The sequence below is a fragment of the Periophthalmus magnuspinnatus genome, chromosome 5 (assembly GCF_009829125.3).
Source record: "Periophthalmus magnuspinnatus isolate fPerMag1 chromosome 5, fPerMag1.2.pri, whole genome shotgun sequence".
NCBI classification, from domain to species: domain Eukaryota; kingdom Metazoa; phylum Chordata; class Actinopteri; order Gobiiformes; family Gobiidae; genus Periophthalmus; species Periophthalmus magnuspinnatus.
Window position 1 is genome coordinate 14,403,067 of NC_047130.1, and position 22,476 is coordinate 14,425,542.

Consider the following 22,476-nt stretch of genomic DNA (forward strand, 5'->3'; position numbering starts at 1 on the left):
AGAAGGAGAGGGAGAGAGGTGGAGAGGAAAGAGCAGGAGAGAGGGGGAGAAGAGGAGAAAGGAGGAGAGAGGAGTAGAGGGGGAGGAGAGAAGAGGAGGCAGGCAAAGGCAGGAAGAAAGAGGAGGAGAGATGGAGGAGAGGGAGGTCTGGTACTATAACTGTAAGTGAAGCAAACCCACAAACTGAAGATGTGTCCCAGTCCCACCTGAAGGAGTGGGACCATCGTTTGAGAAACACTGTCATAGACAGACTGTGTGTACAATCTAGAAGATAAACAATGTGAGGTCATCACTGAGTTTACACAAACAAACCCCACTCTGCTGCTGCTGCCCTCTGGTGGGCAGACAATGATGTGAAGAAGACTCAAGTACTGTACTTAAGAATACATTTTAGGTATCTGTACTTTACTTTAGTACATTTAGCTTAAGTAAAGTACAGGACAATAGAAGCTTCTAACTACATTTTTAAACAAAACAGAAAAGTATTTTTTATTACTGTTTGAGACCTGCTGAAAAGGCCAAGAGGTTTATTTTTGTCAAGTTCATAATTTTAGCAATCAAAAATATACAAATAAAACAGCTAGACAAAAAAAGATTTAGTTGTTTCTGTTGAAAAAAAAATCACAAATCTGTATCAAAATACTTTTTTTTACTCTTTAAGCAAATTTTTAAACACGTACTTTAACACTTTTACTTGAGTTGATTTTTTCATATGATACTAGTAGTAGTAGTATCATATGAAAAGTAGTAGTAGTAGTAGCAGTGGTAGGCCCATAGTAGCACCAGCAGTACTAATAGAGAAGCAGTAGGCCTAGTAGCTACATCTGCCCTTCACTGTGCTGCAGCACACAGTGACAAAATACATTTGCTACAAATCAGGCCGTTCATTCTGAAGTAAAAGTGGATCCTACACAAATAGTGTTGTTCCACCCATTTGGTTATTTACAGGTTTGAGGCAGTGGTTCACTTACTCCAGCAGATGGCGGTGTGCTCTCATTTATGACCTGCCCTATCCTGCGTCATTTCCGTCCTTAAACCCAAAATGGCGGCTGTAGAGTCTCTTGAGCGCGGGTCGAAGAGGTTTTAGTTTAAATCGTGTCAAAGTGCCCCGGTTCTGACTGTAACTGTCTGTGTCTCCCCCAGAAACATGTTCAGGCCTGTGTTCCGCCAACTCTGTGGTGACTACGTCTTTATTTTACGTTTTCAGGTCATTTTATGGACAAAGAAAAGACGGAAACAGCGGCGGAGGCGGCGACAGGCGAAGCTACGGTGAGAGGCTAATGATGCTAATGCTAATCTCAATCAATAAAGCCTTAATATTTACAGTCCCGCTCACTGCTCAGTACTTCTCTTGCCTCATGTGTCAAATAAACCATGTACCCTTGTGTGTGTGTGAAATCCCACTGCTCAGACCTGGACGAGGCTTGACTTGAGCTAAATGTTGTTGTCCTGCTAATACTTTTATGTTTATTGCTTCTGATTGGGCTGAGTTTGATATTTTGAAATACATTGTGTGTTGTCACCATAATCTATATCTATTATTTGAATTTAGCTTCAATGCGTTAATTTCTAGGCAGCTGCGGTCAGTGTGTCCAGTGATCAATGTTTATAATCTGAACACATTTAAACTCATGAAACCCTTATAATTAAGCGAAGGTGAATATGGCTTAACACACTGATGCATTTTTAACTCATTGATGTAAAATATTACATTAGATGTCCCGAATTTCAAGTCAAATGTGATTGTAATTTACGATATTTATATTAGTTAAAAGTAATATGTGTTAGGACATGGTACTAAACTAAATTTGGCACTGTCCACATTAAATCAGGGACATTTATGTAAGAGATAGACCCATATATATGGGGCCGATATTTGCACTTTTTAATGAATTGCTATCTACTCTAATTCTCCAGCATAAGAGATAACTGCACAAAACATGACTATAGTACTCTCTTAAAGGTTTATGATAAAAAAGGGGAGGGGCTTAATATGTTTATACTTCTTGTTCCCTTGAGACAGTTTTAAATGTATTGATGGAATTATTTCGCTTTGAATTGTATTTTGCTGCGAGAACCTCCTCAAATATCTTCCTTCATTCATTGTTTAGACGCACTGATGGAGGCCCAGAATGGAGAGCCTCTACCAGGGGACAGTGGAATGTTTGATCCAGTGCACAAGGCACCTGAAGCAGACACAGAGGAGCCCAGAACAGACCCTGAGATCAAAGAGGAGCTGCAGCAGAAAATACACAAAGTACACAGTCTGGAGCAGGAGGAGTGTGAGGCGATTGAACCGGTGTCTGAGGCTCCTATTGTGGATATGGAGCTCTGTGAGACCTCTAGAGCAGACACAGACGAGGTAGAGCTGTGTGTGAATGCCCACACTTTGAAGCAGGACCAGGAGGAGTGTGAGGCGTTTGACCCAGGGGACAGGGGAATGTTTGACATGGTCTGTGAGGCTCCTATGACAGACTTGGAGGTGTCAGAGCTAAGACTCAGGGCCCACAGTCTGAAGCAGGAGTTGGAGCAGTGCAAAGCCGAACTGAGCAAACTTCAAAAACGTCTGAGCCAATCTGAGAGAGTCCAGAGGAGTACAGAGAGCTACAACCAGGACCTCCGCAAACAGGTCAGAAACAGCAAAACCAGTATGCCTCTGTCTGTTTGGGACATATGTGGTACTAATAGGATTGACAAAAATACTAATCGATTCTAAAACTAGTATCAACTCATTGTTCTCAGGTATTGATACTAAAAAAGTCCCATTGACAGGACAGAAATGAACCTTTCCAGAATAGCTTTAAAATGATCTTGAGCTGTATCAGAACAAATGAAAGACCACAAAGACCACTGAGGGATTACACAGATAATAATATAAAAAAGTACTACCATTAAATAATGAAAATCACATTCTCTTGTGAGAAAAAAAAAAACATGTTATCATTGTGGTATCATTATCAAGTCTGTGCTTTAGTATCAAAATTTAGTTTGAAATTTTAGTGTCATGAAATGATTAGCAGTGATGCATTCTTGTTTTATATTACTTTAAAGGACCCATATTACGCTATTTCCCTGCATATTTAAGCTGAGTTCTTCTCTCAAACAAAAACACGATGATCCACCTTGTGATGTCATGCGGTAATACAGGAAGTGCTCCTCTGTGTTTTTAAACTCCATACACTTCACTAGAATCATTTGGATTATTTCAGCCCTACAATTGCCAATCTCTACAGAACTAAAGGTAAAGAAGCTGTTAACTTGAAAACTATCACTTCATGACATCACAAGGTGGAACAGCATTTTGAGCTTATAATAAAGTGTTACTCAAACGTGTGAATGAAACAAAACACAACTCCAGGTCTGTTTTTGAGGAGGTAGCAGTATTATAACATGGCTTAAAGCTCACAAGAGTCAGTTTTGCGTAATATAGGATTATTTTATAGATGTATCACTTCTTAACCTGCTGTCTTGTACTTTCTGAGTTTTCTGACCGCTGTTTATTGTGATTGTGGATCTCAGGTGGAGCAGTTGAGTGCAGAGCTTCATGAAAGAAAGAAAAAAGAGAGACACAAAACTGAAGCAGAGACGCAGACGGAGGAGTACACGTGGACCGACACTGGTGAGATATCTAAACACAGCTAAACGTACGCTACTTTCAGTGCACAGCATTAAAATCCCTCTTTTTGGAGCCTTTGTATTCGAGGGCAGATGGGACATTAGGCTTGTTTTGATATGGCACTGGTAGCAGCAAAAGCTCCGATACCGCACATATTTTAGTTATCACTATCAGCGAGTACTCAGTGGTACTCAGTAATTTTGTTTGTTAACAACAGCCGTGCTTGTAAATACAAGCACTGCTGCTGTTGACATCTGCGCCTAATGCTAATGCTCAGAGCAAATTAAATGCAGACTGTGGAGGCTCTGGAGACACTTAAAACATGCTAATAATAACAACAGAAAAGCATTTGTGTTAGCTCTTTGAAATCTTCATTTAATCTTTGGAGTGGATGCTGAACTAATACTCAAATAACTATGGAGAGTGCAACACTAGCGTTAACATGTCAGCACCGCTAACACATCAAAAGAGTTAACACGTCAACATCACTAACAATCGGCTTTGTTTACTCTGCATAATTAGCCACATGCTCCAGGCTGAGGTCTTTTTACAGGCCTCACTGCTGTTTTTATCCACACTCTGGTACAAAGTGAACAAGTAGAAAAGTAAAAGTGTTTAAATCAGCACAACTCATCATTAGGACCATTATACACGTGACTCTAACACTTAAGTCCTCAAAATCTCATTTATTCCTGTCAATGTTCTTTAGAGACTTTTGCTACAGTTATTTTTTGCTCTTGTAGTGTTACAGATTAGAGTAGCCTTAGTTTACTTCTTCACACTATGTGGTATCAGACTGGTATTAGTGTCTGCGGCACAACAGCCAAATTTTGGTATTGGATCGGATAAAAAAAAATATTGGTGCAGCACTTTAACATAGCACTGCAAATTTCGCACTGCAAATTTCACCAAAAGTTCAAGCTATTGACTTTGCATGTAAACCCGACGCCCCCAGTTATCTCCATGGATTCTCCACGGATATGTTATTGCTTTCCCTGGAATGTTACGCTGTATATCATTAAACCTCCCTATCTCCATGGAGACTAACATGTGTCACCATCAGGCCATGCTTCAGGTCAGATCTGTGGAGAGGAGACCCTATACAATGACAATATATATTTTAAGGTATTTTTGAGCAGTAAAATCATCTTTTAGACTTTAACTTGAGCATTTTATCACAATCTCACCATAAAGAGCTGACTTAGATGGAACAGCAGGTGAACTGATTTGTATCGTTAAAAAAGTCCCTCTCAAATAACATTACAGTCATAAGCTAGCTAGCTTTAGCCAACAGTTTTTCAGTTAGTCACCCTTGCCTTTTTGTTGAAAATCAAATGGCTAAACAGGACGATCGAGGCTCATATTGATCACAGGCTCTGCTGTTTGAATCCAGCTTTTGTATTTTTTTTTTTAAGTTTTAGAAGATATGATATATTTTGACAGTGAGTAATGTTTGCATTGGGCACCCCTAGGATCACGTCATGCAAAGTATCAATTCCACAACAAGCACATTATGTTAGAAATACCTTTTTTATGTTGTGTGCTTTTCAGATTATTACAACTATTACTACGGAGGGTACTACCAGGACACAGCAGCAGAGGGCGGGACTCAGGAGACGCTGATGCCCCCTGGAGTTCAGCCGGAGGAGAGTGAGCTTGCAGATGCTAAATCTGCTACCGTGGAAACTGACGGGAATGTGGAGGTGGAGGGGGAGGGAGGGGGTGCAGAGGACTCTACAGCACCCTCTATTACAGCAGAAGCAGCAGACGGGGGCATCAGCCAAGACTCCAACGCCACAGAGACCCCTGCAAATCAGGTATGTCAGATGCCTTCCCGTCCTCCTGTATCCCTGTGTGTCAGATGCCCTCCCGTCCTCCTGTATCCCTGTGTGTCAGATGCCCTCCCATCCTCCTCTATCCCTGTGTGTCAGATGCCCTCCCATCCTCCTCTATCCCTGTGTGTCTGATGCCCTCCCATCCTCTTATATTTCCTTTGTTTTTTCAGGAGGGTGATGGTTCTATTGCCGACATGCTGAGATCCACAGCGGAACAGGCCATGTGTCAGACCGGGTTTGTGTTTGATGAGAACACAGGGATGTACTACGACCACAGCACGGGGTTTTACTACGACTCGGTGAGAAGTACTACTAATGCTTTCACATCACTACTGCTACTACTACTGTTGCGGCTACTACTGATACCAATGGTACTCCTTCCACCAATGTTACTGCTTTAAACATAAAACCTTAAACACCAAAGGAAATGCAGACAATAGCAGGTCTATTGGGGAGCATCAATGTACAGGGTTTAAAGAGGAGGTTCTGCTTTTTTATTTTTTATTTTTTTATCTTTCTACTATGTTAAAACGTTGTTCCTTCATCAAAAATATGCCTGAAGAGATTTTAGATGTCATCCATGCATGTTTGAGTAATCTAGTGATCTCTTCCTATTCAAACCCTCCTTGTGGTGAGCAGAGTCTGTACAAGCACTAAAGAATTGTTTTGTCTTTCTGATCCTCATATGCCCCCCTCAGGTGAACCAGCTGTACTACGACAATAACACAGGGATCTACTATTATTATGACGCAGAGAGCGGAAAATATGAATTTCACTCCAGAATCGAACTGCAGAACGACACTCCGTCCACCGAAAGGAGCTACAGCGAGTGGAAAAGCTGGAAACTCAAGAAGCTGATGAGCGAACTCAAGAACGAGATCAAGAACAAGCCAAAGGACGATAATAAGGTCAGATATATAAACTCTCATTCACTTTAATTATGCACTATAATACCACAAGGTCATAAAAACTATAACTATAATATTAAACTATACAACACCACAAAAACGTTGAACATCAGATCTAATGCACTATAACACCACAAGAGAGGACGTCTGAAAATAAACTAATGTATAATGAAAAGTATATTCTGTCTCTCACAGGCTCAGTGCTCCTGGTCTCAGTTTTCAAATATGTGTTTTACTGAGGGCAAAGAAGTCAAACACATTTACAATGGTCTAAGAGTCATGTCGAGTTATTAAAGGTGTAATATGGAACTTTGTTTTGGTGGCAAAAAAAATCCAATTCTGTCAAACTGGATAAAAGTTGTTTGTTTGGGGGAGGCCCATTGCCTGCTTGCTAGAAAAGTTACATGGTTCCTCTTTAAACGAGAAGATTTGCTTTACTTTTAATACAAATTTCCATAAACTCTGATAAATATGAACATTTTTAGGTGTAATTAAAGGAAAGGAGCTGCTTAAAACAGTTATAGTTTTAAGAGTTAAAGGTTAAAGTAAATTCATAGGTTTGGGGCGTCTGGACTAAAGACTTGTTCTGATTTAGGTCGAAGACGTCACTAAATCTTTGGCCAAAATGAAGATTTCCTCTTATTGGAACATGGCCCCCTACAGAGGTACTTAAACAACTATACACACAGGCCACTTTACTAAGTACAACTGTCCTGGTTCAGTCCCTGGTTCAGTCCCTGCTTTAGCCCCTGCTTTATATCTTGGTGTTGTACTTAATAATGTGGCCACTGTTGGTGATGGATATAATTGTGAAGGTAGCGACCAGGTACAGAGTTGAAAGAAGTTTATCTGATCCGAGGAATGAAGGTACAGACAGCAGGCACATGTGTTATATTACAAGGGAACCTTTCCAGTACTTATACGCTGAGAAAGGTACTATCTATAGGTCCTAGCTGGTCCTATAAGGAACTTAAACAAATTTTACATACTGTCCGTACAAAATCATAAATTTATATACCGTTAACTATTTACTGGAAGGTAGAATACATCACAAAAAAGATGCTTGCAGTCACTGAAAAGATGTATCAGGTTCCAGTGTAGACATCTTAAAATAAGTATGTGTCGCATTTTTACAGAGAAACAAGTTCACCTCAGTGTTTGTAACACACAGTATTCAACACAAGGTTTAAGAGTCAAACAAATCAAACAAAAATCGTGTTTTCAATGGACATTTGCGTTTTTTGTCCTGATATTTCCACATTTCTTCATTTATCAGTGTCACTTTAAAACAATTTTACGTTGAGGGAGAAATAACTATATTTGAAAACTGAGACCAAGGAACCGAAGCCCTGAGCCAAAGCGACTAATGCTTGTCGCCCCATTTTGGACTATGTGCTGACAGGACAAGGCAAAGAAGGATGCCAAAGAAGATCTGAAAACCACCAACAAGAAGCCCCAAGAACCCCGAAAACCAAGACCAAAGTCCAGATCAAAATCCCGGTCTAGATCCAGGAGTCCGGGACGGAGAAGAAAATCTAGAGGAGACGGGAGGCGGAAGTTTAGAGAGGAGTCACCTCATCGGGACCGGAGCCGGGACCGGAGCCGGGACCGGAGCCGGGACCGGAGCCGGGACCGGAGCCGGGACCGGAGCCGGGACCGGAGCCGGGACCGGAGCCGGGACCGGAGCCGGGACCGGAGCCGGGCGAGATCCAGCTCTAGAACCAGGTCTAGGGACAAGTCCAGATCCCGAAGGAGGAGGAAAGAGGAGAAAAGAAGGAGAAACAGGAGAGAGGAGACGCGAAGCAACGGGTCAGAAATGAACAGTGAACCCGAGGAAGGAGAGCTATCGGAGAGCGAGAGAGAGACTACACCTGAGTCTGAGGAGAGAGGCGATGAGGAGAAACGAAGGAAGGATAGAGGGAGGAGAGGAGATGAGGAGCTAGAAGAGCAGACTCTGGAGGAGATGGAGATGGAGTTGGATGCAGCCCAGGGAGGTGAGTAGGGCTGCAACGATTCATGGACTAATCGTGATTATCCAAATTAAAAATAAACAATAATGGTAGGAAACACATGAAATACCTTTTTATTACAGACAGTGGTATTATTAAAGAGGGGTATATGCAAAATCTTCTTTTTAAAAAAATCTTTTTACCATGTTATAAAGTCCCTCATCAAAAGCATGCCTGAAGACGCATCCATGCATGTTTGCGTAATTTTGCAATCTTTCCCAGGCTTTATTCGAATCCTCCTTACAGTTAAGAGTACCCCCATGCCTACGTCATCCATGATCCCACACGACAATTCTCTATAAATATACAAAAACAAGATACAAAACTTTACACAGCAACTTGACAAACCTGATGTGCTGATTGTGTTGTGATAGTGCTCTGAAGGGGGAGTAACTTAGTGTAGAGGCCAAAGAGAGGGGGGAATCAAAGTCAAAAACAATAGTCAAACCTATAAAAACATTTTAATACCTTGTTTTCAGTGAATAACAATTAAAAGGAAGCATGGTGCTCTGAATATACAGTTAATACCCCATAGATGTAAAGTACCCCATTTTTAAATAAAAATGTCATAAAAGCGTAAACTATTTCTGTTTTTCATCATTAATTCACTTTCAAATAAATTATTCTCTTCAGTCACTGGATTTTAACCTTTATTTTGTTGATAATGTATTTAAAAAGTCGATGTACAATACAGACGGTCTATTAAAACAATGGTGCGTTGCAGCCCTAGAGGTGAGGTAGGACAGGTGCAGACAGGTGAAGCTGCAGAGGTTTTGTCTAATGTTATAGAGTTTAATGTTTTGTGTCCCTCAGCGTGGCCCCCTTGTGTTCGTGTGACGGTGGTGCGCTCTCCTGTACTGCAGGTCGGGACTCTGTTCATCCTCACGGCCGACTGCACAGCTACGATTGGACGGTACGCAATTGATTATTAGACTTCTACCAGACAGGTACCACATGGTCAGAGTTTATCAGTGACCATAGTAACACATATTAGATCAGCAACATTTGGCCTTGTGACCCACTGGCAGATTTTTTGGTCCAAAGACAACAGCACTGGTCACAAAACAGAAACCTACAGTGTTCACTTTTACATGAAGCAGCCTGCAGAAGTCACTCACATTCTATTTCTGTACATTTAGATTCTGCTCTCATGTGTTCACAGGGAGAAGGACATGGACCACGCCATCAGGATCTCAGAGATGGGCGTCAGTAAGGTACGAGTGACGTCTCATTAAACCTGTACAGGGCTAGGAGTATATACCCAACCCTCCACCTCTGTCCTTCAGTTTCATGCAGAGGTTTTCTTTGATGCGGAGCAGCAGTGTTACATGCTCGTGGACCAGGGCTCTCAGAACGGGACTGTCATCAATGGGAACCGCATCCTACAGGTAAGTCTGGGTCCAGTCCCAGGACTGGTCCCGGATCCAGTCCCAGGTTCGCTCTTATTTAGACAACGGTTATTCCTTTCTTGATGAGAAAAGTTTGAGGCACACACATGTAGAATTTTTTTTAATGGACCTTTTTGAAAATGAAATGAATAAAAATGTAATGATAGAATAATATAAAAAATAATGAATTAACGCCTCAAATTGTTACTAAACTAAACCCATAGATCTATTTTAATTACTTAATAGGGTATTCCATTCCATGTCCATTTTTATCATAAAAAAAAAGTCCATTGTCCATTTCGGATCATAAACTTTCTCGGCTAAAAATCTTTCAATTGTCTTAAAAATGCTTTTTAATCATTTGCTTCGGCTCTCTCTGCCCTCTATAACACCCTGATAGCTACTCTCATTCTGATTGGTCAGGGCGGTCACGTTGTGTGTTTGCATGTGCCCGGGTGGGAGAAGATCACTACTGCACATGCTCAGTGGGCAGGGGAGCCACAGAACGTACACTGAACGTCCATTCATTGATTTGAATGGACGGCCATGTTTAGGCCCTGGGGCTTGACTGAACCTGATGTCTGTGTTTCAGCCTAAGCAGAAGTCTGCGCCTCAGCCCCTGACTCATGGGGATGAGGTCCGGATGGGAGATACGGTACTTTCCTTCCACATTCATCGTGGCACCGACACCTGTGATGGCTGTGAACCAGGACAGATCCTCGCCCACCTCAGCAAGTACCCCCGACCACAGCCAGGGGGAGCAGCCAGCAGGGAGGACAAGGAGATGCTCAGAGTCAAAGAGCTCAAGAACCTCAAGGCCAAGTACGGGATACAGGTAAAAACCTCTTGCATTGTCTGCTCCTCTGCTCCTCCACCTCCTCTACCTCCTCTTTTCCTTCTCTACACATGCTGCTCCTCTGGCTTTGCTCGTCTGGCTCTGCTCCATTGGCTCTGCTCCATTGGCTCTGCTCCATTGGCTCTGCTCCTATGCTTCTCTCTGATATTGTGTTGTATTTCTCAGAGTAATGAGGAGTCTGCGGCCCTGAAGAATCCTCGGTACAGAGACAGAGCTGAGTCCAGGAGGCAGGCTGTGGGCAGCGAGGGCGTGTTTCAGAGGGATGATGCTCCAGCTTCAGTGCACCAGTCAGAAACACTTCATCTACATCTGCACCACTGACTCTAAACACCTTCAACAGACTGAAATTGGGACTGAAACCAGGACTGACTACTGCAGTCTGTTGTTATTATTATTATTATTATTATTATAAACCAGACCTCAAACCAAGGTCTGAACCTGGACTAAATCTGGACTTTGTGGAGAAGAACTAACCTCACCATACCAATGAAAATGTACTGGCAAATCTAGGTGCCTAAAAGTGTTTTGTGCTCCACAGAGAGATCGCTGAGGGGAACAAAGGGAGGAAGATGTTGGAGAAGATGGGCTGGAAGAGAGGAGAGGGTCTGGGGAAGGAGGGCACTGGCATCAGGGATCCGGTGAGAGATTAATTCTGTTTATGGATCTGAGGTATTAAATGTATGAAATGGTGGCAGATTTAAACTGATGTCTCAAAACCAGAGGCAGCTGACGGTGCACACGGTCTTTCTCTGTATTGGTGGTTTTCAGATTGTACAATGTGATGTCATACTCCCAGATGGGAGCGGACACAGATTTCTTTATTGATTACATTGTACTTCATCATGTAATATCCAAAAGGTAAATGCACAAATGTTGAACCTGATCTACACCTGAACCTGACAAGAGCCAAGACCTCACCGCCGCTCCATCTGTGTTAAATATGATTGACCCATAGAGTGTTGTGATGTCATTTGAAACTCAGTAATCTGACTGGAGATTTTTCTTGTAAAAACTGTTAGATCAGTTATGTCAGTTATATCATTACTAGTTTTTGCCTTTGTATTGTGATTTAAAAATGTGGCCATATTGCCCTGCGCTCGTTATGCTGATTCTCATATTACGTTTTTGTTGGCCTCTTCTATGGAGCTCCCAGTCCCGTCCACTTCGACGTCCACTTTGGACAATCTGTTTTGTCTTTTTGTAGTCAGGCTTCTTTCTCTATAATCAAGACTTCTGTTTCTCTCAGATCGAGTTGAAGATCCGAAAGGCTCAGTCGGGTCTCGGAGCCGCGGCGGCCGTTGCCGTGGATGACGCTTCTCTAAACAAATCAAAGAATCAGAAAAACTGGGACAAAGCTCGAGAACGCTTTGCCGAGACCTGCACGCCCAGAACGCTGCCCCCTGCTGGAGAGGAGGAGGGTACCGCAGCGTGGGTGAGGGGGCCCACAGAGGGGGCGCTACAGAGCTGAACACATGAGACTCTGTGAATACTACTTTATTCAAACGAAGAACTTTGGTTTGGAGGCAGCGAACAAGTGTTTGCCTTTCCCAGAATGCATCAGTGTGGAGCGATGAGGTCACCTGACGTTTGAATGGGACCATTTACAGGACATTATTAGTACAAAAAAACTGAGTTATAACAACCTTAAATTTTCTTGATAAAATGTGAAATATCGTAAACCTCTGGTGTTTTTATTTCAGAAATCACTACTTTTCCACAGCATTTAAAGAGCCGCTATTCTGCAAAATACATTTTTTTATGTTTCTACCATGTTGTAACATTGTTCCCTCATCAAAAACATGCCTGATCCATCCACGCATGTTTGAGTGATATAGCGATCTCTCCTGTAAAATACCTCCCCTTTTAATAACCCACAGAAGTAAAATACCCCCTTGTATTAATGAGGGGGTATTTTACTTCTGAAGGTGCGTTCCGATTCTCAAAAGTTCACATCAGGCTCGCACAGAATAGCTTGTGTCCGCAGTGATTTGGACTAATGGCGTGACAGTATTCACCAAAGAGGGCGGGATTTAACAATTTCTAGCAATGCAAAATGGCGGCGGTTATTGTACTTAACTGCATTCCAACAAACACAATAAAGGATCTTTTTATTCAGTCAAAGAGGGAGACAGACTAAATGTGCAGGTTTACTGAAACACGTGTGAATGAAAAAAAAACACAACTCCAGGGATGATTCTGAGGAGGACACTACATCAGAACAGGGTTAAAGCCTCACTGCGGAACATTTCCTCACATTAGAACAGGGTTAGAGACATATTTGCCTTAACCATGTCATAACAGTGTTACTTCATCATTATCTTATATTTTGTAAGACATATTCCTGCATGTTTGAGTCATCAGGTATTTGTATAAATGCTCCAAAAATGTCAGTTTTCACCTACCTCCTATCTCCTCCCACAGCTGCGTACTGTGCTGTATAAACTTCAGTCAGTTCAGTTGAACAAAGAGCTTTAAATCAAAACAGAATTAAACCTGGAGGAGAGTTCAGTTTTATTTTACGACCTGGACTTGCCCTGTGGATCAGACCTGAGCCGCCTCTGCCCCGGGCTAATAAGTGAACACTTATATTCACACAGAAGGCTTGGATCAGGGCTGAACGATTTGGTGAAAACATTCAACTGATTTTTCTGACAAACATTTTGATTGGGATTAGATTTGAGAATTCTGTTTTAATATTGCGATATTGTTCAAAGTTCACATTTTAAACTTGTCCAGAAGAACTGACAAAAAGACTGAAATCTGAACTGACAAACTAATACAAGAATCACAATTTAGAACATGTTTGTACAGATCTAAACTACAGGGTTAGCAGGTTTTATGCAGAATAAGACAGGAGATTTAGTTGATTGTGGCCTATAACACTTGCTCATTTCATCCATTCAAATGTCTGTTAAGATTGTGATTAGTCTTACAGCTCTAGATTTCATGCACTTGGATAAAAAAAAAAGATAAATGCTGCCAATAAACTAATTGAACTGCTCCTTTCTACCAGGGTCACAGAGATGTAAGAGATTTTACTACAGGAGATATGGGTGAAGTTTTGTGGGGTTTGAACCAGCAACCCTCCAGAAGCATGGACATAAACCTCATGTGCTTGAATGTGTTGAACTAAGATACACCCAAAGTCCAGAGTTCAGACGAAGCTGTGAAAATTTGCATCTGAGTGGAAAAGGAGCCGGACTAAACCAGAACAGCGCCAGGACTAAAGCAGACCAAAATAAGGACTAAACCAAGACTGAAAAAGAACTAATCCAGGACCAAAGCAGACCAAAATAAGGACTAAACCAGGACCAAAGCAGACCAAAATAAGGACTAAACCAGGACCAAAGCAGACCAAAATAAGGACTAAACCAGGACCAAAGCAGACCAAAATAAGGACTAAACCAGGACAAGACAAAAATGGGGACAAAACTAAACCAGGGCTAAACCAAGATTGAACCAGATCTGAACCAGGACCTAAACAGGACTAAAACAGGACCTAAAGCAGTACCAAAACAATGACAAAAATGAGGATCAAAACAGGACTGAACCAGGATGAAAACGGGGTCAAAACAGATCACTTGCCCTGCCTCCATCTCAGTGTGAATATTAAACAGGAGGCTCTGGTCCAACAGCAGCCGTGACACTGGATCCAAACGGAATACTGTAAATCACAGGGCATAAAGAAAATAAAAGTTGCTCCTAGTACCACCACAACTACTACTACTACTGCTACTGCTACTTGTACTTGCGTGGATCAAATGCTTGTGGTTTGTTTGAGGTGGTTCCATTTTTAGTGTCACATGACTAACAGTAGATCCATTGTCTGAAGTTTTCATCAGAAGAACCACAGATTAAAGATACAGTACACAGATATGTACAGAGCTACAGCTCAACCGGTCCCGCCCACACCTCGTCTGGCCCTGCCACCGCTGCCCCCCCGCCTCACCTTGGGCCGCGCCCTCAGGTTGAGAAACACTGATGTAACTCCACTGTAAACACACAAACCCGCAAAGCAAAGTGAGTCATAGTAAGAACAGGGCCTCTGCTGCTCCTAGTTCTACTGCTACTACTATAACTACAACTACTACTACTACTATTACTACTGCTACTAATGCTACAACTGCTACTACTACTTCTCTTCTTTACATTACTACAATTTAAGTTTTAGTTGAATGTATTTTTGTATATCCCCAAATCACAGCAGCCGTGGGGATAAACACAGTCAAAGTGAGACTAGAGTAATCCTGAACTTCGAATCATGTAAATGAAAACAACTTCTCCAGTGGCACAGTCTGCAATGCTGACCAAAATGTCAGTGGTTCAAATCTCTCTGATCAAGGCACAACAAGCAAAAACCCACAAGCTCTAGAGGGAAATACTGAAACCATGAAGCAATCTATGTTTTATCAGCCCCAGGTATTAGACAGGTGCTACAGGTAAAGTCAGACAGGTGTACTCAGGTGTATATGACGGGTGTACTCAGGTAAATGTATAAAGGTGTATGTATAAATGATGGGTGCATATGACAGGCGTATTCACAGGTGTATTCATATATAACAGGTGTATACTGCAGGCATACTCATTTGTATGTATAAATGACAGGTGTATACGACAGGTGTATTCACAGGTGTACTCAGGTGTATGTATAAATGACAGGTGTATACTGCAGGTGTACTCACAGGTGTACTCAGGTGTATGTATAAATGACAGGTGTATACTACAGGTGTACTCACAGGTGTACTCAGGTGTCTGTATAAATGACAGGTGTATACGACAGGTGTATTCACAGGTGTACTCAGGTGTATGTATAAATGACAGGTGTATACGACAGGTGTATTCACAGGTGTACTCAGGTGTATGTATAAATGACAGGTGTATACTGCAGGTGTACTCACAGGTGTACTCAGGTGTCTGTATAAATGACAGGTGTATACTGCAGGTGTACTTAGTTGTATGTATAAATGACAGGTGTATACTGCAGGTGTACTTAGTTGTATGTATAAATGACAGGTGTATACGGGAGGTGTATGGAGGTCTAGACTCACGTGGTGCTGTGTCTCTTGCTGCGTTTAGACCCTCCTCTCTCTTTCACACTACCCTTCTTCTGACTCTGAGCTCCTCCCATCTTAAGGTCCCGGGGTCAAAGGTGAACCAAGGTCAAAGATTATCCGGGTTTTGGTCCAGGTAAAAAAAAAAAAACATGATCCAAACTTGATAAAAGTCCAGAGCAGGGAGCCGTCCTGTGCCTGTGTCTCCCTGGTTAAATCTCTTCTGTGTGACTTTTCTGTCTCTCTCTCCCTCCTGCTATCTTTTGCTTCCGTGTGTTCTCTACTCTCTCTCTCTCTCCAGAGGGGAGGGAGAGACATCTGTTTCTCCCTCCTTTTCTCTCTCTCCTTTCCCCATGTGCTCCCTCCTCCCTCTCTCTTCTGCTCTTTCACTCTTTCATTTATTCTTCCTCTCTCTGATTCCTCCCCCGCTTTTCCTATCTCTCAACCTCCTCTCATCATTCTCTCTTTCTTTCTATCTCCCTCCCCTTTGTTTCCCTCTATCTTTTTCATGTATTATTTCTTCCTCCCTGCTTTTTCATGTATTTGCTCTCTCATTTCGCCACAGTGTGTTATGAGTGTGACACAGGAGCAGCCCTACCCCATGAAACTCCTCCCTCAAACTTATCTCTTCTATGATGATGTAATGCAGTACAATGCAGTACTACTATACAAATATCCCAATATGCAAATATAAGTGCCAAGAACTGCCACTTCTGCATGGGTCTGCTCAAACACAGACACCACAGACGCTGCTTTCTTGGCTTTTAATTCAGTTTAAGTTTATATCACATTTAAAACATCTTCAGCCCAAAGTGCTTCACATAAAAGTCAACAAAAAACAACATACACATAACACAATACATAAGAAAAGAACAATAAAACACCTGTATATCCTGTCTAGTGTTAAATGCCAGAGAGAAGAGGTGGGTTTTCAGTCTAGTCTTAAACTGTTAAAGACTGAGAGGATCAGACAGAGGGCACTGCCACAGAAAACACTCTTCTGGTCTTGATCCTGGCTTTGGGCTCAGCAGCAGGAGCTGGTCAGCTGACCTCAGGGCTCTGGGTGGAGTACAGGGCCACAGTCACTCCCTCACATAAAGAGGACCCATAGAGTGCACACATTTAAACATTCTGAAATGCATCCAGCTTTAGGTGAAGGAGGCATGGTTGTATGCAAACACAAACTTTTAAAGAAATATTAATACAACTCAGACACGTTTTCAGTAAAAATACTCAGTCTTGTTACTCAACGAGGCATTCTGAAGAGCAGCGTTTCGCTCTGAAAAATATAAAACTGTCAGAGTCAAAGTACAGCCATGTTATGAGTCGTGTTTAGTCGCTGAATATAAGAGACACACACTTTACAAAACTCAAAAACATTGTAAACAAACATATGAAACTCTATGGATAAGGCCAGAGCTGGTACTACATGTTGTACCTGGAATCATTACTGTTACTGCATCTGTATAAAGTGTGTTTAATCTGAGAGGGACAAGTGTGGTCTGTCCTGGTGTAAAAATGTTTTGAGTAGAATGACTGTGAATGTGACTCTGAACTGTAAGTAAACATAAAGAGGAGCAGCTGATGCCACACGCTGCAGATGCTGATGCAGATCTTCCTCCACACATACTGCTATCCCTGTGTACTCTGTGCTGAACCGTTCCTCCATGAAAACAAATATACACACATTGCTCTACTACTGCTACTACTACGTTTCAAAGTACTAATACTTCTACTATTGAAATTACTACTGCAGATAGTAGTGCAGACTTAGCTTAATACAGAGATAGAAACTTGAGTTTTAAATGAACTGTACATAAAAGTGTTTATATGTGTTTATATCAGTATTAAACCCATCTTATCTAAAACATGACATAGTTTTTTACAGTAGTGTCAAGTATTATTAGAAGGCCCGTGTGATCTTGTTTGGGAATGGCTGCTCTAGTCTATAAGTCCTATAGTGTAATCTATAAAACTGTGTCTGACCCTTGAACCCTGACCCCATGACATCATCACATTCTACAATTTAAAACTAATAGTATTTTAATTTTTGGACATTTTGCTTGAATAATGCCACTGTTTCTGTTAAAAGTCTGGTCCTTGTTTTAAAGTATTTTTTTTACAATCGACTCATGATCCATTGATAAAGCTCTAGACTTTTCTCCTGTATTTATCCACCTACAACATTTGCAGTTTTCACGAATATTGCTGTTACTACTACTGCTACTACTACTACTACAACTGCTGTTACAATGTGAATGTTCAGTATCACATTTCAAATGAATCTAAACAGGCTCAGACTCGTTCGTGATGAAACTCTCAAACTTTATCACTTTTACATTTTTAACTGAGGTCAAGGAGAGGACCAGGAATTTTACAGGAGGATATGTCTTTAACCATCCAGCCCCGTGGCACGGTGGAGGAGTGGTTATCATTTCTCTCTGTGTCTGTGTGGAGTTTGCATGTTCTCCCTGTTTCCTCCAGCTAATGTCGTCCTAACCGAGACCAGCCCAAGATCTGGAGATGGGTCTCACTGCTCCTGACAGGTTTAACCCAGAGACAGTGAAGAATGGGTCAAATGCAGGTTTAACCAAGACACACTGCAGTACCATTGTCTCATATTTGAACAAATACTTTATACATTTTATTTTAAATGTAAAATGGGTGACGACAGCAGAGAACGCAGAGGTCAGAGGTCCACTCGTTTCATTCATTTCAGAGACAGGACACAGAAGTACTGCGATAGCAGAAGAATGTACTTCTGCAAAACTGGATTCCTTTGAACAATGAGACAGAATCTGAGCTCAAACCATCAGATCAGCTGAGGCCTCGCGCTCAAACCACACATCTGTATTCTTACAGTAGTATTAGTAGAGTTGTAATACAGCATATTCATGGATTCCAGCTCCCTGTTATATGTGAAATTTTGAGGACTTTTTTCCATTTAAAAAAATACAATATTGTCTGTTAAATTGTTGATTGTTATGGCAACAGTGCTAATTTGTCATCATTTTGAAAATCATGGGCACAAGCAAACAGAACAGCAGCCTCTGCTGGTCTGAACCCGACACTACAGCGAGTCATTTCTGAAACAGTGTAAACAGAAGTACCTCATGTTTGACTCAGAGATGGGACTCAGGGCATCTGCGTCTGTGCTCAGGGTCAAAGGTCAGGGGTCAAGGCTGTGGCTAACGGCGCTGAAATACACAAACACAGACTTGAGATAAACCTGTGAAATAAGGAAAAAATGAAAACAAGGCCATGTTGTGATTCATTCCAGACTGTGTGAATAATCTGTCCTAGTTTAGTCTTGGTTTAGCCCTGGTTTAGTTCCGGTTTAGTCCTAGTTTATTCCAGGTTTAGCCCTGCTTTTTCCCATGAGTCCCCTGATTCAGTCCCCTGGTTTAGACCTGCTTTAGTGAAATGGACTTTATAAAGTATGTGACAGATTCATAACAGAAAAAATCATGTGACCATTAGACAGGAAGTCACACACGTGTCACTTCCTGCCACTTCCTGTCTGTGCAGCAGACTAAAACAAAAAACAAACAAAAAAACTAACATTTTATCACCAAAACTCTCAGAAGTTTTGAGGTAAGAGTCTCAGCATTTACTGAACCTTTCAACTTTGTACCAGTTTTCGTTGTGGATAGGCCATAGACTACACATATGTGCGTGCGTGCGTGCGTGCGTGTGTGTGTGTGTGTGTGTGTGCGTGAAAAGTTTAATTTGGACACGCCCCACAATATTTAATGTTACTACATTATAATTGGAAAGCAATGTATTTTATTGATTTAAAACGTTTAATAAAGTTTAAAACCAATGCTGTAATATACTGGCGCCACTAGGTGGCGCTCGCTGTTTCGAGCAGTTTAGATATGAAGCCGCGTAAAGTGGCTGGATGGCTCCCTTAGAGATAGGGTGAGGAGCTCAGTCACAAAGGAGGAGCTCGGAGTAGAGCCGCTGCTCCCACACGTCGAGAGGGTCAGCTGATGTGGCTCAGGTTCCAGATGCCTCCTGGACGCCTCCCTTGGGAGGTGTTCCGGGCATGTCCCACCGGGAGGAGGCCGCGGGGAAGATCCAGGACACGCTGGAGGGATTATGTCTCTCAGCTGGCCTGGGAACTTCTTGGGGTCCCACTGGAGGAGCTGGAGGATGTGTCTGGGAGTACCTACTTAGACTGTTGCCCCTGTGACCCAGCCCCAGATAAGTGGAAGAAAATGGATTGATGGATGGATGGAATTCCTGTTGTGTTGCAGGATGTGGAGGAAACAGTTGACAGGAAATACTTCTCATTCCAAACACTCCAAAAGAGGAAGTACTCATAACTGCACTACTTAGTCAGTAGTTTAGAAACAATAATAATGCATAGGATTTATATGGCACTTTGTTAGACTCTCAAAGATGCTTTAAAGAGCATCCACACTTGGTGGTGGTAAAAGCTACTGTTGTAACCACAGTTGTCCTGGGACAGACTGAAGCAAGGCAACCAATCTGCGCCATCAGCCCCTCACACCAACACTCACACACAAAATACATTCATACCAGGCCATGTGGGAGAAGTGTCTTACACAATGACAGTTTTTTCCACACTGCTACTGCTACTTTTACTACTACTACTACTACTACTACTACTACTACTACTACTATTACTACTACTACTACTACTACTACTACTACTACTACTACTACTACTACTATTACTACTACTACTACTACTACTACTACTACTACTACTACTACTACTACTACTACTACTGTACTACTACTGCTACAGCTACAGAATGTAAAAATTCACATTATTTAATAGTATTTGATGAGATGCACTGCAGTACTTCCTAAAAACATTCCCCTGTACCACAAAACAATCCAAACGTGGGAAAAGAATGAGCTTTGTTATGTAATCCTCTTAACTTCCTCTAAGACCAGGAACCAGGACTAAACCAGGACTGAACCAGATCTAAATCAGGACTAAACCAGGACTAAACAAGGACTAAATAAGAACTGAACCAGGACTAAACAAGAACTAAACAAGGACTAAACCAGGACCAGACCAGGACTAAATAAGGACTAAACCAGGAATGAATCAGGACTAAACCAAGACTGATCCAGCACTAAATCAGGACTAAACCAGAACTGAACTTAGTCTAAACCAGGACTAAACCAGGACTGAACCAGTACTGACGTTCTCTGCATTGCCCCTGTTGACTGTCTGTCCAACTTCCCCTGCCCCCCTATTAACCTACTTCCCCTGTCTGCTCCTGTTTACCCCTGTCTGCCCCTGTCTGCACCTGTCTGCCCCTGTCTGCTCCTGTCTGCCCCTCTCTGCTCCTGTTTACTCCTGTCTGCCCCTGTCTGCTCCTGTTTACTCCTGTTTGCCCCTGTCTGCTCCTGTTTACTCCTGTCTGCCCCTGTCTGCCCCTGTCTGCTCCTGTCTGCCCCTCTCTGCTCCTGTTTACTCCTGTCTGCCCCTGTCTGCTCCTGTTTACTCCTGTCTGCCCCTGTCTGCTCCTGTCTGTTCCTGTCTGCCCCCGTCTGCCCCTGTCTGCTCCTGTCTGCCCCTCTCTGCTCCTGTTTACTCCTGTCTGCCCCTGTCTGCTCCTGTTTACTCTTGTCTGCCCCTCTCTGCTCCTGTTTACTCCTGTCTGCCCCTGTCTGCTCCTGTTTACTCTTGTCTGCTCCTGTCTGCTCCTGTTTACTCCTGTCTGCCCCTGTCTGCTCCTGTTTACTCTTGTCTGCCCCTGTCTGCTCCTGTCTGCTCCTATTTACTCCTGTCTGCCCCTGTCTGCTCCTGTTTACTCCTGTCTGCCCCTGTCTGCTCCTGTCTGCTCCTGTCTGCCCCTGTCTGCTCCTGTCCCACAGTTGACTGCCCAGAGTGAACACAGACGCACCCATCAGCACTTTCACTGTTCATGTGTAATCCATATGTTATACTCACTCATGTTGCAGTACACTGTCCCCATTCACTCGTTCACTCCCATGTTCCTCTTATACTCCCCCATTCACTCCCATGTTACCCAAGTACACTCACACACAGATGCACCAGTACGTACACACGCACACACACCCCTATACACACACACACACACACACACCCCTACACACACACACAAAATCATTCATAAGCATAAATGAGGTGTGACGTGAACCGAAACATAGGAAGAACTCTACTTACTTGCAGTGATCCTCCTCAGACTCCTCCCCCTCGTGTTGTCTCTCTCCCCTCTATCACTCTTCTCTCCTCCTCTCCTCCTTCACTCCTCTCCTTCACTCTTCCCCTACTCCTCTCTGTCTCTCTCTCTCTCTCTTTCAGATGGTCAGATCAGGAGCAGAGGTATGGAGCTGCAAACCCCGTTTCTTCTCTCTCGGTTTCTCTCCTTGTTTGTTTGATCTCTCTCCTCTCCCTTTCTCTCTTCCTCTCTTCTCTCACTCCTCTTCTCTCTCAGATGGTGAGATCAGGAGCCGAGTGGTGGACTGTTTTTGGTTTGAGTTTGAGTCAGAGCTTAGAGAGTTTCCTGAGTACAGCTGACCACAGAGAAAACGCCTCTGTGTGAGAGAGAGGGAGGGAGAGAGGGAGGGGGAGAGGGGAGGAGAGAGAGAGAGGGAGGGAGAGAGAGAGGGAGGGAGAGAGGGAGGGGGAGAGGGGAGGAGAGAGAGAGAAGGAGGAAGAGAGGGAGAGGGGAGGAGAGAGAGAGAAAGAAGGGAAAGAGAGCGAGGGGGGAGAGGGGAGGAGAGAGAGAGAAAAAGGGAGAGAGGGAGAGGGGAGGAGAGACAAAGAAAGAAGGGAGAGGGGAGGAGAGACAGAGAAAGAAG

General features: G+C 42.7%; 1 protein-coding gene across 3 annotated transcripts; it reads left to right on the forward strand.

Annotated features, from left to right (window-relative positions):
• The first annotated feature begins 1,036 nt into the window (after positions 1-1,036).
• aggf1 (angiogenic factor with G patch and FHA domains 1) lies at positions 1,037-12,252 on the forward strand. Of its 3 annotated transcripts, XM_055222045.1 has the most exons (15): positions 1,043-1,126; positions 1,208-1,269; positions 2,112-2,629; positions 3,520-3,619; positions 5,168-5,433; positions 5,622-5,750; positions 6,150-6,359; positions 7,762-8,353; positions 9,182-9,281; positions 9,531-9,582; positions 9,655-9,756; positions 10,349-10,591; positions 10,778-10,899; positions 11,151-11,250; positions 11,859-12,189. In XM_055222045.1, the coding sequence occupies exons 3-15, from the start codon at positions 2,120-2,122 to the stop codon at positions 12,078-12,080; spliced, it is 2,748 nt and encodes a 915-aa protein (XP_055078020.1). In that variant the 5' UTR covers positions 1,043-1,126; positions 1,208-1,269; positions 2,112-2,119; the 3' UTR covers positions 12,081-12,189. The 3 variants fall into 3 exon arrangements, with proteins under 3 accessions (XP_055078021.1, XP_055078020.1, XP_033822377.1); XM_055222046.1 differs by lacking the exon at positions 7,762-8,353 and adding an exon at positions 6,955-7,024 and having other exon boundaries at positions 1,037-1,269; positions 11,859-12,252; XM_033966486.2 differs by having other exon boundaries at positions 1,126-1,269; positions 11,859-12,190.
• Positions 12,253-22,476: the final 10,224 nt, after the last annotated feature.

Bases quoted from the DNA above. Each gene is read 5' to 3' on its own strand.
- aggf1 (XM_055222045.1), top strand. From the start codon at position 2,120: ATGGAGGCCCAGAATGGAGAGCCTCTACCAGGGGACAGTGGAATGTTT. The intron at 2,630-3,519 runs GTCAGAAACAGC...TGTGGATCTCAG, and splicing joins ACCAGGACCTCCGCAAACAG to GTGGAGCAGTTGAGTGCAGA. The intron at 9,583-9,654 runs GTACGAGTGACG...TCTGTCCTTCAG, and splicing joins CAGAGATGGGCGTCAGTAAG to TTTCATGCAGAGGTTTTCTT.